The sequence below is a fragment of the Tachypleus tridentatus genome, chromosome 9, assembly GCF_004210375.1.
Source record: "Tachypleus tridentatus isolate NWPU-2018 chromosome 9, ASM421037v1, whole genome shotgun sequence".
NCBI lineage: Eukaryota > Metazoa > Arthropoda > Merostomata > Xiphosura > Limulidae > Tachypleus > Tachypleus tridentatus.
The window spans coordinates 139,219,025-139,231,587 of NC_134833.1; the positions used below are offsets into that span (position 1 = coordinate 139,219,025).

The window sequence follows — 12,563 nt, forward strand, 5'->3', positions numbered from 1 at the left end:
TACATGAATAAAATTAGATTCTGTGTAAAGCTATGTGGAAACAATAATGTTTCATGTAAAGCTACATGAATACAATAAGATTCTGTGTAAAGCTATGTGGAAACAATAATGTTTCTTGTAAAGCTACATGAATACAATTAGATTCTGTGTAAAGCTATATGGAAACAATAATGTTTCATGTAAAGCTACATGAATACAATAAGATTCTGTGTAAAGCTATGTGGAAACAATAATGTTTCTTGTAAAGCTACATGAATACAATTAGATTCTGTGTACAGCTATATGGAAACAATAATGTTTCTTGTAAAGCTACATGAATAAAATTAGATTCTGTGTAAAGCTATGAGGAAACAATAATGTTTCTTGTAAAGCTACATGAATAAAATTAGATTCTGTGCAAAGCTATATTGTTTTGTTTTGGAATTTCGCACAAAGCTACTCGAGGGCTATCTGCGCTAGCCGTCCCTAATTTAACAGTGTAAGAGGGAAGGCAGCCAGTCATCACCACCCACCGCCAACTCTTGGGCTACTCTTTTACCAACGAATAATGGGATTGACCGTGACATTATAACGCCCCCACGGCTGGGAGGGCGAGCATGTTTGGCACGACTCGGGCGCGAACCCGCGACCCTCAGATTACGAAGCGCACGCCTTAACGCGCTAGGCCATGAAGCTATATGGAAACAATAATGTTTCGTGTCAGTGGCGGCGCCAGGATATTTTCGTTGGGGGAGGTGGGGGGTTGAGGTAAACTCTGGAAGGGCTTCCCAAAATGCCATCAATATGAAGTATAGAGCCCCACTAGCTCCCCGTTGCCGCCGCCACTGTTTTGTTATATGAAAACAATTAGATTCTGTGCAAAGCTATATGGAAACAACGAGATTTTGTTGAAAGTTACACATTAAATAAAACTATGTATGAGAATAGCTGTATAAAACGGAGAGAAATCAGGGGAAAGTCAAATACGAATCATGTTTTATGGAAAGCTACATATATATACGATAAGGTTTAGTGGAAAGAAATACGGAAACAATCATGTTTTACAGAGAGTTTCCAAACATCGGTAAAGGTTAGCAAAAATACACCACGAAACTATCAGATTTTTCTGGCAAATTTGCACAGAAGAGAGTAAGTAAGTAAGAGAGAGCAACATTGACGATCAACACGATAAGGAAAATGTTATCATTGATAAATTACTGAGCTCGTGAGATAAGAATAATGACCAATCTTGTTGAAAAATATTTAGGATATCTGAAATATTTTCAAAGTATTGAGATAATTCATTGTAATTCCGACATAATTTGAGAGTTTTAAGCATTTGTTTCATTATGTTTTAGGTGATTGACTTTTAATTTCTTTATAGCCCTTGAAACAATTATGGACAAAATTATCCTACTCTTTCTAAACTGTGATTGGACTACCATCTGAAAGATACCTCCCCCCTTCCCACAATCTGGCACAGTGGCATGTCTGCAGACTTACAATGCCCGTGGTGGGCAGAGCATAGACTATTGTGTAGCTTTGCGCTTAAATTTATACCTCCCCTCCATCAGATTAATGCTTGTTTATCTCCACACTTCTATTAATACATCAATTATTTTACAATGTAGGGATTTAACACATTAAGTTAACTGGATTATGTAAATAAGTAAATAACTAATGTATTAGGGACAAGCGGTTTCGTTTGTTTCTGAATGTCGCGCAAAGCTACACGAGGGCTATCTGCGCTAGCCGTCCCTAATTTAGCAGTGTAAGACTAGAAGGAAGGCACCACCCACCGACAACTCTTGGGCTACTCTTTTACCAACGAATAGTGATTGACCGTCACATTATATCGCCCCCACGGCTGAAAGGGCGAGCATGTTTGGAGCGATGGGGACTCGAACCCTCGGATTACGAGTCGAATGCCTTAACCCACCTGACCATGCCGACCCTGAGGGCAAGATGTAACTCAAAAATAAGAATAACCTAAAACAAGTGACTCCTACTGGAACATTACACTTAAATCGCACAACTAACACTTATCAACTTTATTAGAACGAATGTAACACATCTAACAAACCCATATTTTTTATAAGAAATTGTAAATAATGAAAATTCTTAAAGAGAAATTAGCAATTAGATTAAACAAAACACGATAAAAAGTACACAATGACGAACCTAGTGATATTTAGTTTTAATCATTGTTTTGTAATATAATAATTTTTCCAATATACAAAAATAATAAAAAAATAGTGACTAGGAAAGTTTTAATACACGTATATATATCTGATATATAATTATTACGATCATGCGTCACCCTTGAGTATAATATATAATTACGTCTTAATTGACACAGTTTTGATTCGTTGAAAATTCTAAGTGAATGTTAAGCATTCAGTCTTACAGTATATATTAATTCTATTCTTAGAAACTATTGCACACGTATAAATGTGAGACTTAGGACATATCTATTTTCAAACCTGGTTGACGTAGTGGAAATTTCCTTAAGCTAGTTTTAAAGTGGTTCTCATTTTAAGCTATCATGGAGGCAAGAGTTTGTTAAGTGTGGTTTGTTAATGAACTTGCCCTATGATGTAGGTTGATTTATATTCCAGTACTTATAGTAGTGCTTGGAGTTTATCATGCGATTCCAGTCAAGGCTTGATCTTTAAGAATCCTTACATTGTTTTCACCATGTGGTTTTCTACAGGTTTGTTTCGTATTTAGGTTATTGGAACTGTTTAGATCTTCCTGATTCAGCTCTTGTAGTCATGTAAAATAGACAACGTAAGAAAAAATATACATCTACAACTGTTTGAATATGAAATTCACACACCAACTTTATTTATCTATTCCGTAAGATAATTTGTAACACTTTGTTTATAGTATCTTGTTTTTTTGCTGACCCTTATTCAATTGAACTCCGATCAATAAATCATTTCGAAGCTCTTTTGTTTTTATTATAGTGAGTTGGCGATTCGTTTCAACAAGAAATTACGAGAACATCCTGAAACTGATAAATTTTATTATTTTAAAAAAAACAACAAACAATTAACTAAACTAATCATAATTATGTGTAACCTCTTGTTGAATTGTTTTAATTGCGTGATTGTTTCTCTTGTTGTTGTTTTTTAATTTCGCTCAAAGCTACACGAGGGTTATCTACGCTAACCGTCCTTAATTTAGCAGTGTAAGACTAGAAGGAAGGCACCCCCCACCGCCAACTTTTGGGCTACTGTTTTACCAACGAATAGTTGGATTGACCGTCACATTATAACGTCTCCACGGCTAAAAAAGTGAGCATGTTTGGTGTGATGGGGATTCGAACCAGTGACCCTCGAATTACGAGTCGAGCACCTTAACCACTTCGTGATTCTGGTGTTAAATATTGCATCTGTCGATCTTACTGATTGTATGGTTTGTGCTCATTCAACTTATGTTACTGAACACAGTGTTCTATGAACTAAAACGTTTGGGGGTCCGGCATGGCCAGGTGGTTAGAGCACTCGACTCATAATCCGTGGATCGCGGGTTCGAATCCCCGTCACATCAAACATGCTCACCCTTTCAGCAGGGGGTCGTTATAATGTTACAGTCAATCCCATTATTCGTTGGTAAAAGAGTAGCCCAAGAGTTGGAATGGGTGGTGATGACTAGCTGCTTTCCCTCTAGTCTTACGCTGCTAAATTATGGACGGCTAGTCCAGATAGCCCTCGTGTAGCTTTGCGCGAAATTCAAAACAAACAAAACAAAAAGCACAAAACAATTGCATTCAATTATAATAGTAAACACTAAGAATGATAGAAAATAAGTTCAACTTCTCTAGAGGTGACAATATTATCAAAGTAGCAATAGGTCATGCAAATTTACGACAACAAGAAATGCACTCTCAAATGTACTCATGTAACCTAACACAGTGAATAAAGACCCTGCTATAAGCTTCATAAACTGAGCTACGAGGTAGATAATGGGCAACATAGTAAATCATTACTGTTTGTTTCTTGATATTCTTATTAATATACAAATGTGATTTTAGAATATTGTATTGCTGTATTACACTTTCTGTATTGTATTGTATTGCTGTCTTTGGAATTACACTTTCCCTTCTTCTGGTTCTTTTCTCCGGTTCTATTACCTGAAATAATTAATATTAATATTTTTGTTTTCTTGTTCGTTAACATTAGAATCTAGTTCTCGTGACCACATATTTATTAATCATGTTATTGGTAAGTGCTTAAGTTTATTCCAAGTGCTATTACAATTTAATACAACGCTAAAATCAGGAGTTCGATTCCCCTTGGTGGGCTCAGCAGATAGCCCAATGTGGCTTTGCTATAAAAAAAACACATAAAAACAAAAACACAATTTAATAAATTGTTTTCTTTTTTAACCCTGGTTATAGAGTGTGTTATTTTAGACAGTTACAGCCACACATAGTGACCTTATACAGGGTGTTCGGAAAGTCACTGTGCAGTTTTGTAATCATATGTTTATTCAGTTTATTTCAAGCCAGCAACTGATAGTGGTGTTTAGAAACAAAATAAGAAGGAATCAAATCTGTATTGATGCTAATGGGGGTCACTTTCAACATTGTTTATAATTGCCATTCATATTTACCTCCTGTATTCTACATGGTGTTCGCAAAATCACTGTGCACTTATATATTTAATAACAGACGTGTTACAATATAGAATACAGGAGGTAAATATGAATGACAATTATAAACAACGTTGAAAGTGACCCCTGTTGGCATCAATACAGGCCTGGATCCTTTTTATTTTGTTTATAAAGACTGCTATCAGTTGCTGGCTTGAAATAGACTGAATGAAATATTATTACAAAACTGCAAAGTGACTTTCCGAACACCCTGTACAATCTTTTCTCGTTTGAAGTAACTAGTTGAATCCCACAACTGCTTTCAAATCAATAGCACAGTTACTCAGACACCCTTATAAGGTTGTTTTTTATCCACAATAAAGCAGGAGCCGTTAAATGGCTTACCACAATAAGCTACTGAGAATGCAAGTCCCTTCGTTCAGTAAACTCTTTAATTTTCAATACATTTCTGTACAATTTCAACATGGTGGGTGCAAGCGTTAATATCTACAAAATTGGAATCAAAGCCAATTCCACCAACATAAGAACAAAATTAAGGGAATTAGAAAAAAATGGTTTAGTTGAATTATGGGATAGGGACACCTTCCTTTAAAATTTAGACTGGTATATATATATCCATCAATCATTGATCCTGTCCACGCCATAGCTCCACTAGTCTGTATGAATATGCAACATTTGTTTATGAGAACAGAGATGTACTTAGTCTCAAATTTTCTTTAAATCAGTATACAGCTATTTTTTTCCTTCACGGTAAAATTCGAGCCATTTTTACAAAGAATATTATTTCTTACATTCTTTATTTGTCATCTAGTTCGTTTTCCCATTCCTAAAAAAAAGCTGTCTTAAATTTTGCTAGTCAGCCCACTGAGCATCTGGCATTCAAATTGGCCTAGTGTTGTCTATTTATAGTCATCTGAAGATGATTATACCGTTCAGGTGTGGCTGTGAACACTTGATTCACTCTCTAAAACAGATTAAACAGACAGCTGTCGTCTACTTGTGTTGTAGATGATGGCCTGCTTTCTTTAGGTTTACGAACAACTGTACGAATGTTTTGTAAGTAGTTGCACATTCTGCTAATGACACATCAAACCTTTGTTGCTAATTCGCTACACTTTGCAACGATTGTGTAGCTTTCTTTCATTAAATGGTTTTTTACTTAAGTTAAATACGGAAATGTCTCTTTCGATGCCCAGCCTTAGCTTATATACTTTTTGTAGCAGCGGAAATTCATCAATTCAATTCAAAGTAACAAATGAGTTTGTTTGGTTAGAATTAAGTAAAAACCTATACAAATGGCTATCTGTGCTCTGCCCACCACGAATATTTAAACCCGGTTTCTAGCGATGTGAGTCTGCAAACATACCGCTGTGCCATTGGGGTAGATGGGGATAACAAATGAGTCAATAATGTTTGAATCAACTAAATAGAGAAAAACCTTAATATCAAGAAGTTTGCATTTCAAGTATTCAACTATCGCAAATGTATAAGAAATTTTGACAATAATGTTTTACTTTGCGACATGTTTAGAATCTTTTTCTTTGTATCTGGCTTTTTTGTCCCACTCCTTTACCACTATGATTGACATTTTCAGTTCTCAAAATTCAACAAATTCCTTACGTTTACTCACAAGCTTTTTATCATGATCATAAACAATTACTACTTAAAACTGTTCGATTTTGGGAACATTTTCGTAATTTTTCTAGCTTTACAGGAGATTCTACCAGTCAACTATAACTTGAAATAAACATGAAACATACCATCCTAATAGATGGCGTCACGTCTCGAATAAAAAATAACACTTAAATTACGTTTGTTCTGTTTTACAAAGCGTACATACTTACCTAAAACATACTATGACCATGTTTAATTAAAATAATAAATTTTAAATGTGTAGAAAATCGGTTGATGTTATTCATTTAACTTGCATTTCGCATAATATCAGATGACTTATACAGAGGATACACTGCTGGCCAAAATCTTAAGGCCAATCTTTTGCGTTGTTATTTGAGTAGACCAATGAACATAAAGAAAAATAAAAAAATACTTTTAGCATTTAATAGGGAAAATGTGAACACTATGAAATTAGCATTTTGCGTTGTTATTTGAGTAGACCTTCATTGCGAATAACTGATGAAAATAAGAAACGGAAAAAGTGGTGAAGATGGCTTCACGAAGATCAACTAAATTGACGTCCATTTCTATAGACTTTCCTTGCCATCCACCCCAAACATAATGGGGTTCAGTTCCGGCTTCACGTTATTCGCCATGAATAGGTCATTTCTAAAATAAGGATGTTCTCTCCAACATGTCAATGTAGCCAGCTGCTGTTTGACGCCCCTGTATAACCTGAAGCTCCATTGTTCCATGGAAGAAGAAAGCACCCACTGTGTCGTGTAGCAAATGTCTCCGGTGGGATATCCTTATCGTGCCAATAATGTTGGAAGCCATCTGGACTATCCAAATTAAATTTTTTCTCATAAGACAACAAAACCTTCTTCTACTTTTTTACGTCCCATGGCCCCCCGCTAGTACAGCGGTATGTTTCCGGATTTACAACGCTAAAATCAGGGGTTCGATTCCCCTCGGTGGGCTGAGCAGATAGCCCGATGTAGCTTTGCTATAAGAAAAACACACAAACACACTACGTCCCATGTTTGGAGCTTTTCAGCAAAGTTTAACCAAGCTGTTTCGTGGTGTGGAAGGAGGCGTGGTTTTTGAAGACATCTACGGTTTTTAAAGCCTTTCTCTTGTAGACACCATCTTATTGTTCTTGAGCTGCATACTGCGTTCGTAAAGGCCTTAATCTGGTTCAAAGATCGGCTGGCGTCTTGCTGGACAACCCATTGAATCTTCTTGCTCAACGCCGGCGAAATTTTCTTTAAGCGACCACTTGAAATTCTCGTTCCGTAACCCTCAGGGTCTTTTAAGAAATTTGCAACAGCAGTTTTACTACTCCCAATCTCACCTGCGATGGCACGTTGAGAGAGACCTTGCTTTAGCAGCTCGACAATTCTGTCACGTTCAAGCTCTGTCAACCTTTTAGTCTTTGCCATGTTTTTACCCAATATAACACAGGAGATGTCAGTGGGAGATGTTGACAACGCTTGAACACAAATGACTAAATTTCGTTACGTGTTAACTGATTAACGCTTCGTTTCAGTATGTTCTTAAACTTTCGACCAGCTAGTATTTAGGCTAATTTCATAGTGTTCACATTTTCCCTATTAAATGCTATTTTTTTTTTCCCCCCTTTTCTTATTTTCATCTTTCGAAGCTCTACTCAAATAAGTGGTTGAGAGTAACAACGCAAAATGCATACTTTTTCTTTATGTTCATTGGCCTTAATATTTTGGCCAGCAGTGTATTACTGCTCACTACAAACTAATCATGACACTATCACTGACAGTCCAATCAGACTGCAATAGTGTTATTCTTAGCTTTGTTTGAAGCAGTTACATTTTATGTTTTAGGGGAACGTTTCTGAAAAAGCTCTAAAGCGAAACGTTTGGTGTCTAATTAAAGAAAAATAACAAATTTGGTGTGATAAGTTTTTTAAATTTTAATTTAAAATGTTTTCTATGCAGTAGAAAAATAAATAATGAAGTTTATCTACGTCCTTATAATAATGCTTTATGAATTTACTAGCAGGTAAGTTCATGATGGAAAAATATATAAGCAAAAATCATATATAATATGAAGCAGATAAGCAACATTTATAAGACAGAGATAGACACTTAGGATATAATTTTTTATGAATTTTAAAAAATATTGTAACTAAATTATATGAGGTAATTTAAAACTATTTTATGTCAGGTCAAGAAAACCAATCTGTCGCGATTTAAGTATTTGGAATGAATTCCGTTTGAATGAAAAGCAACAACAACAAAAGCAAACTTAAAGTGGCTTGATTAACATAACTCTTGTATAATATTAACTTATAATAAAACTTTTGCGACACTCTCTATTTTATTGTATTTTTATTATTGCAACTCTTAAACTTAGGCCTGTGTCATTGCAACTTAAAGGCGTCACGTGCGTATTGGCGGAGTAAACACGCCATTTATTTATAAGAGTTGTCCCAGTGGGAGATATTCAACTTCTTTTTCATGATTTTCTCATAATTTAACAAACGTGTATTTGTACTGAATTACATCAAGCAACCATCTTAGTATGTAAAGTCTGAAAAAGAGACACAAATAAGGCCATTAAGTCAGAAGTTAGTAATTTTGTTTATTTCTGTTTTTTCTAGGTAATGCATATGATGTGTCATTAATACTAGCTGAAAAGCCTAAGTGTTAGGCTTAACGTAGATTTAGCGCTAAGGGAACATTGAAAGTATTTCCGAAACAAAGTTAGGCTTATCTCACTCTTGAGCTTAATCTACGTGTTTAGAGATGTAAATTTTAAACTTGTCTCTTAGCATTCTTACAGTTTTACAACATAATTTTGTTATATTCATTATTATTATATTATTACGTAGTATCATTTCATTGGTCTTGAACAGTTAGTTACTTTAGGTTAAATTGCCTGACGTTTTATTAGTATTATCAGGGTATTATCGGTAGTAAAACTACTTGTAGTATTTGTGAGCATTTAATAAGTTAAACACGTATACTATGATCTAGTTATGTAGTATTTTGTGCCTTTTACAAATGTTGTAAACATTTATAGCTGTTAATATTTACGTGTATAATTCAGTGCTAGAATGTTAGACTACGTAAAGCGATAAGTTTTGAAGGCATGGCCAAGCGTGTTAAGGCGTTCGACTCGTATTCCGAGGGTCGCGGGTTCAAATCCCGGTCGCACCAAACATGCTCGTCCTTTCAGCCGTGGGGGCGCTATAATGTTACGGTCAATCCCACTATTCGTTGGTAAAAGAGTAGCCCAAGAGTTGGCGGTGGGTGGTGATGACTAGTTGCCTTTCCTCTAGTCTTGCACTGCTAAATTAAGGACGGCTAGCGCATAGCCCTCGAGTTGCTTTGCGCGAAATTAAAAAAAAAAAGTTCCTCAGATTTCTCATTATCAGTTTCAAAGTTCAATATGAGTGAAGAGAAAAACATCTAGTGAACAGTAAAGACTCACGTTTCGCCTGTAGCTTTTTCAATGGACTATCATACTGAAAACAAGACTGGTAAGATTAAACATTGATTAGCACATTAAACAGTGTGTACTGGCAATATAGCGGTAATATGTTGGGCGTTTCCACCAAGTAGCTGTAAGAGTAGTGAACACAGTATAATAATAAGCTTTATCAGGAGGATAGAATATTGTTTGCTTTTTATTTCTCTTTGCTAAATGGCATCATGTATTTAACCTAGCTGGAAATTTGAACAAATGATGTTTTCGTAATGAAAGTGATCAAAAGTAGGTAGATGGTTACATAACATATTAGGCTATCTTCCACAGTTTAACAAGTTTGATATTATTTTTTTACTAATTGTAGTGAAATTGTGGAAAAGAAAATTTAAAAATATAGTTGTTTTTATTCTGTTGACTTAGTAGGATGAAATAAACGTCAGTTGTAAACAGTTGAGTGTATACATATCAAGCTGTTTTCGTACAGAAATGGCTCATGAAAACAGAATATTTCAAACGTCGAAAAATGTCATTGGAAAAATGAGACATCGACAGTCTGACGCTAGATGGCGTGCAGGGCTTGCCAACTGTTTCAGTCAACTGAGAAAGACTGTAAATTACGAAAAAAACGTAAATGGTGAAAAATCTGGGAAAAGGAAAGCATCAAAGGTAAGCACATTTTTTGTGTGTTTGTGTGTGAATGTGTATGTACCACTTTAGATTATTATAGTTTTTTATGTATGGCAAAAAGTATTTACATATTTAGCACATTACGTATATTTCAAAACTCATGATTTCAACGTTCACGTTTTACATTTACAGCATCTATTGAATTAGATTTAACACCATTTAGTTAAGCTCTGTCATATACGAACAAAGGTGATCTACGATAATATAATATTATACAATATACGGACAAACAGAGACAACATGGGTCTTCAAAAATGTTTATTCGCACTTATCCCAGTATAAAAGTGAAATGTTATGCCTATTCTATATATTATTTTCAGGAATTTGTCGATCCAATTTTTAAACTGCCTTACACTGTCGGATTGCACAATTAGGAGGGAACAGATACTATATGTTAAGTTTGTGTGATAAAAACAAAATTTTAATTATTTTTCTGTATTTTCCAAGTTGTAACCTTGTTGCCTTCAGCACACGACAAAAATGAAATCGGAAGCTTCTATACTCATATTAATTTCCTAAACTTTCATAATATTACACTTTACACTTGTATAATGCAACAAGGAGAGCTTCATTGAGTTTGTTCGTGATATAAGCTATATTTATGATATTGTAATTTATTGATTTATATGTTAGCTAGAGGGCCTATGATGTTAAGGTCAAAGAACTGTAGATTGTTTGTTTGTTTGTTTTGAATTTCGCGCATATGCTACTAGAGGGTTATCTGCGCTAGCCGTCCCTAATTTAGCAGTATAAGATTAGAGGGAAAACAGCTAGTCATCACCACCCACCGCCAACTCTTGGGCTACTCTTTTTACAAACGAATAGTAGGATTGACTGTCACATTATAGTGCTCCCCCCACATTATAATGTCGTCTCTTTATTTTGTGCCAACCGCAGTCTAAGACAGAAGAATTCGAAATTGAAACAACAACTTTGCAATGCAGTATTCAACTTTTTATTTTGAACAAAATCAGTAAATCAGTAAGAACACCACAGTAGGAAGGACAAACCTTTAGCTGAATTTGATGAAGATGTTGAAAGTCTTACATTCTTCACATCATGCGATAGATTCATTAGAATGTATCAGTTCATATATTCACTAATAGCTGAGGCCGTTCAAATTAGACAAAATTAAGGTAGATGTATATCTTTAAATTTGCATATAAACACCTAAAGGTATTATCTGAAAAATCATGAAATTATCGCACCAAATAGTGTAAAAAATATTAACTGTCTTTGATGGTCAAGAACAACACAAAGGATTACTTGGACAACATTTTATTTGAAGTGGAAATAGTAACCTGTAGAACAGAAAGCATTTCAATTACTTATAAAAGAGAATATTAGCAATGTGAAACACTGCAGATGAAAGTGTATAGGAAATAGGAACTGCTCATGAAGGTACATTGGAAAATAAAACTGTAATGAGGGATAGTAAACATAGACAGTTCTTCCGACACCAAATTAGCCATTGATAATACATCAAGATATTATCTTTTGAAGTTAAGTATACTTCATCTATGGTTTACTGATGAAATGCTTTATAACATTTTGTGTGACTAATCCTTCAGTTACTACTATTTAAGCCAATCTGGTAATGAACGTTGAAATATCGTCTTTGGTAATGGAGTAAGAGGATGGATTACTGCAATCAGCAAGTGGCCACAAAATTCCAACAAAAGGATGATCAGAGGTCACTTTTAGTGTGAGAGGTTTCTTTACACAAAGTCTTAGATAGTTGTTTAACATTGAAGAAAAATGTTCATTAAGATAGACTTCAGGCAGACATTCAAATGTGACTTTACAGTAACTTATGTTGTACCAATATCATTGTGTATGACCAAGGAATCCTTATGCGCTATATGGCAATTACTCCACAAGATATTGAACTTTCAGTTACAAGAATGTGATCATAAGATTAGAAAGATAACCAACTTAAAGTATAAGGGAACGGATCCCAAAGAAGGGTGAACCAGATCTTTATTCGATCTTCCTACAAACTAGTTACTCTCCACAATCGTGTGCAGACTGTTTAATTATTATATTACTTACTCAACAAGAAAGGTGTTTATCGAGAGTGATTAGTGCTACTTATGTGACTGATCATTATCATTCAAGCATGGGGGATACTGTAACCCCAAAATAAACGCCTGAATGCCATTAAAAGACACTGCTGTTGATATTTTTGAAAAATG

The 12,563-nt window shown here is 34.9% G+C and overlaps 1 protein-coding gene across 1 annotated transcript in view; it reads left to right on the top strand.

Moving 5' to 3' along the window:
• The first annotated feature begins 10,167 nt into the window (after positions 1–10,167).
• Positions 10,168–12,563, top strand: part of LOC143227498 (uncharacterized) — a 55,833-nt gene continuing 53,437 nt past the window's right edge. Inside the window, exon 1 of the mRNA XM_076458940.1 lies at positions 10,168–10,347. Coding sequence (XP_076315055.1) covers positions 10,168–10,347 — 180 coding nt within the window. The remainder of the gene's footprint in view (positions 10,348–12,563) is intronic.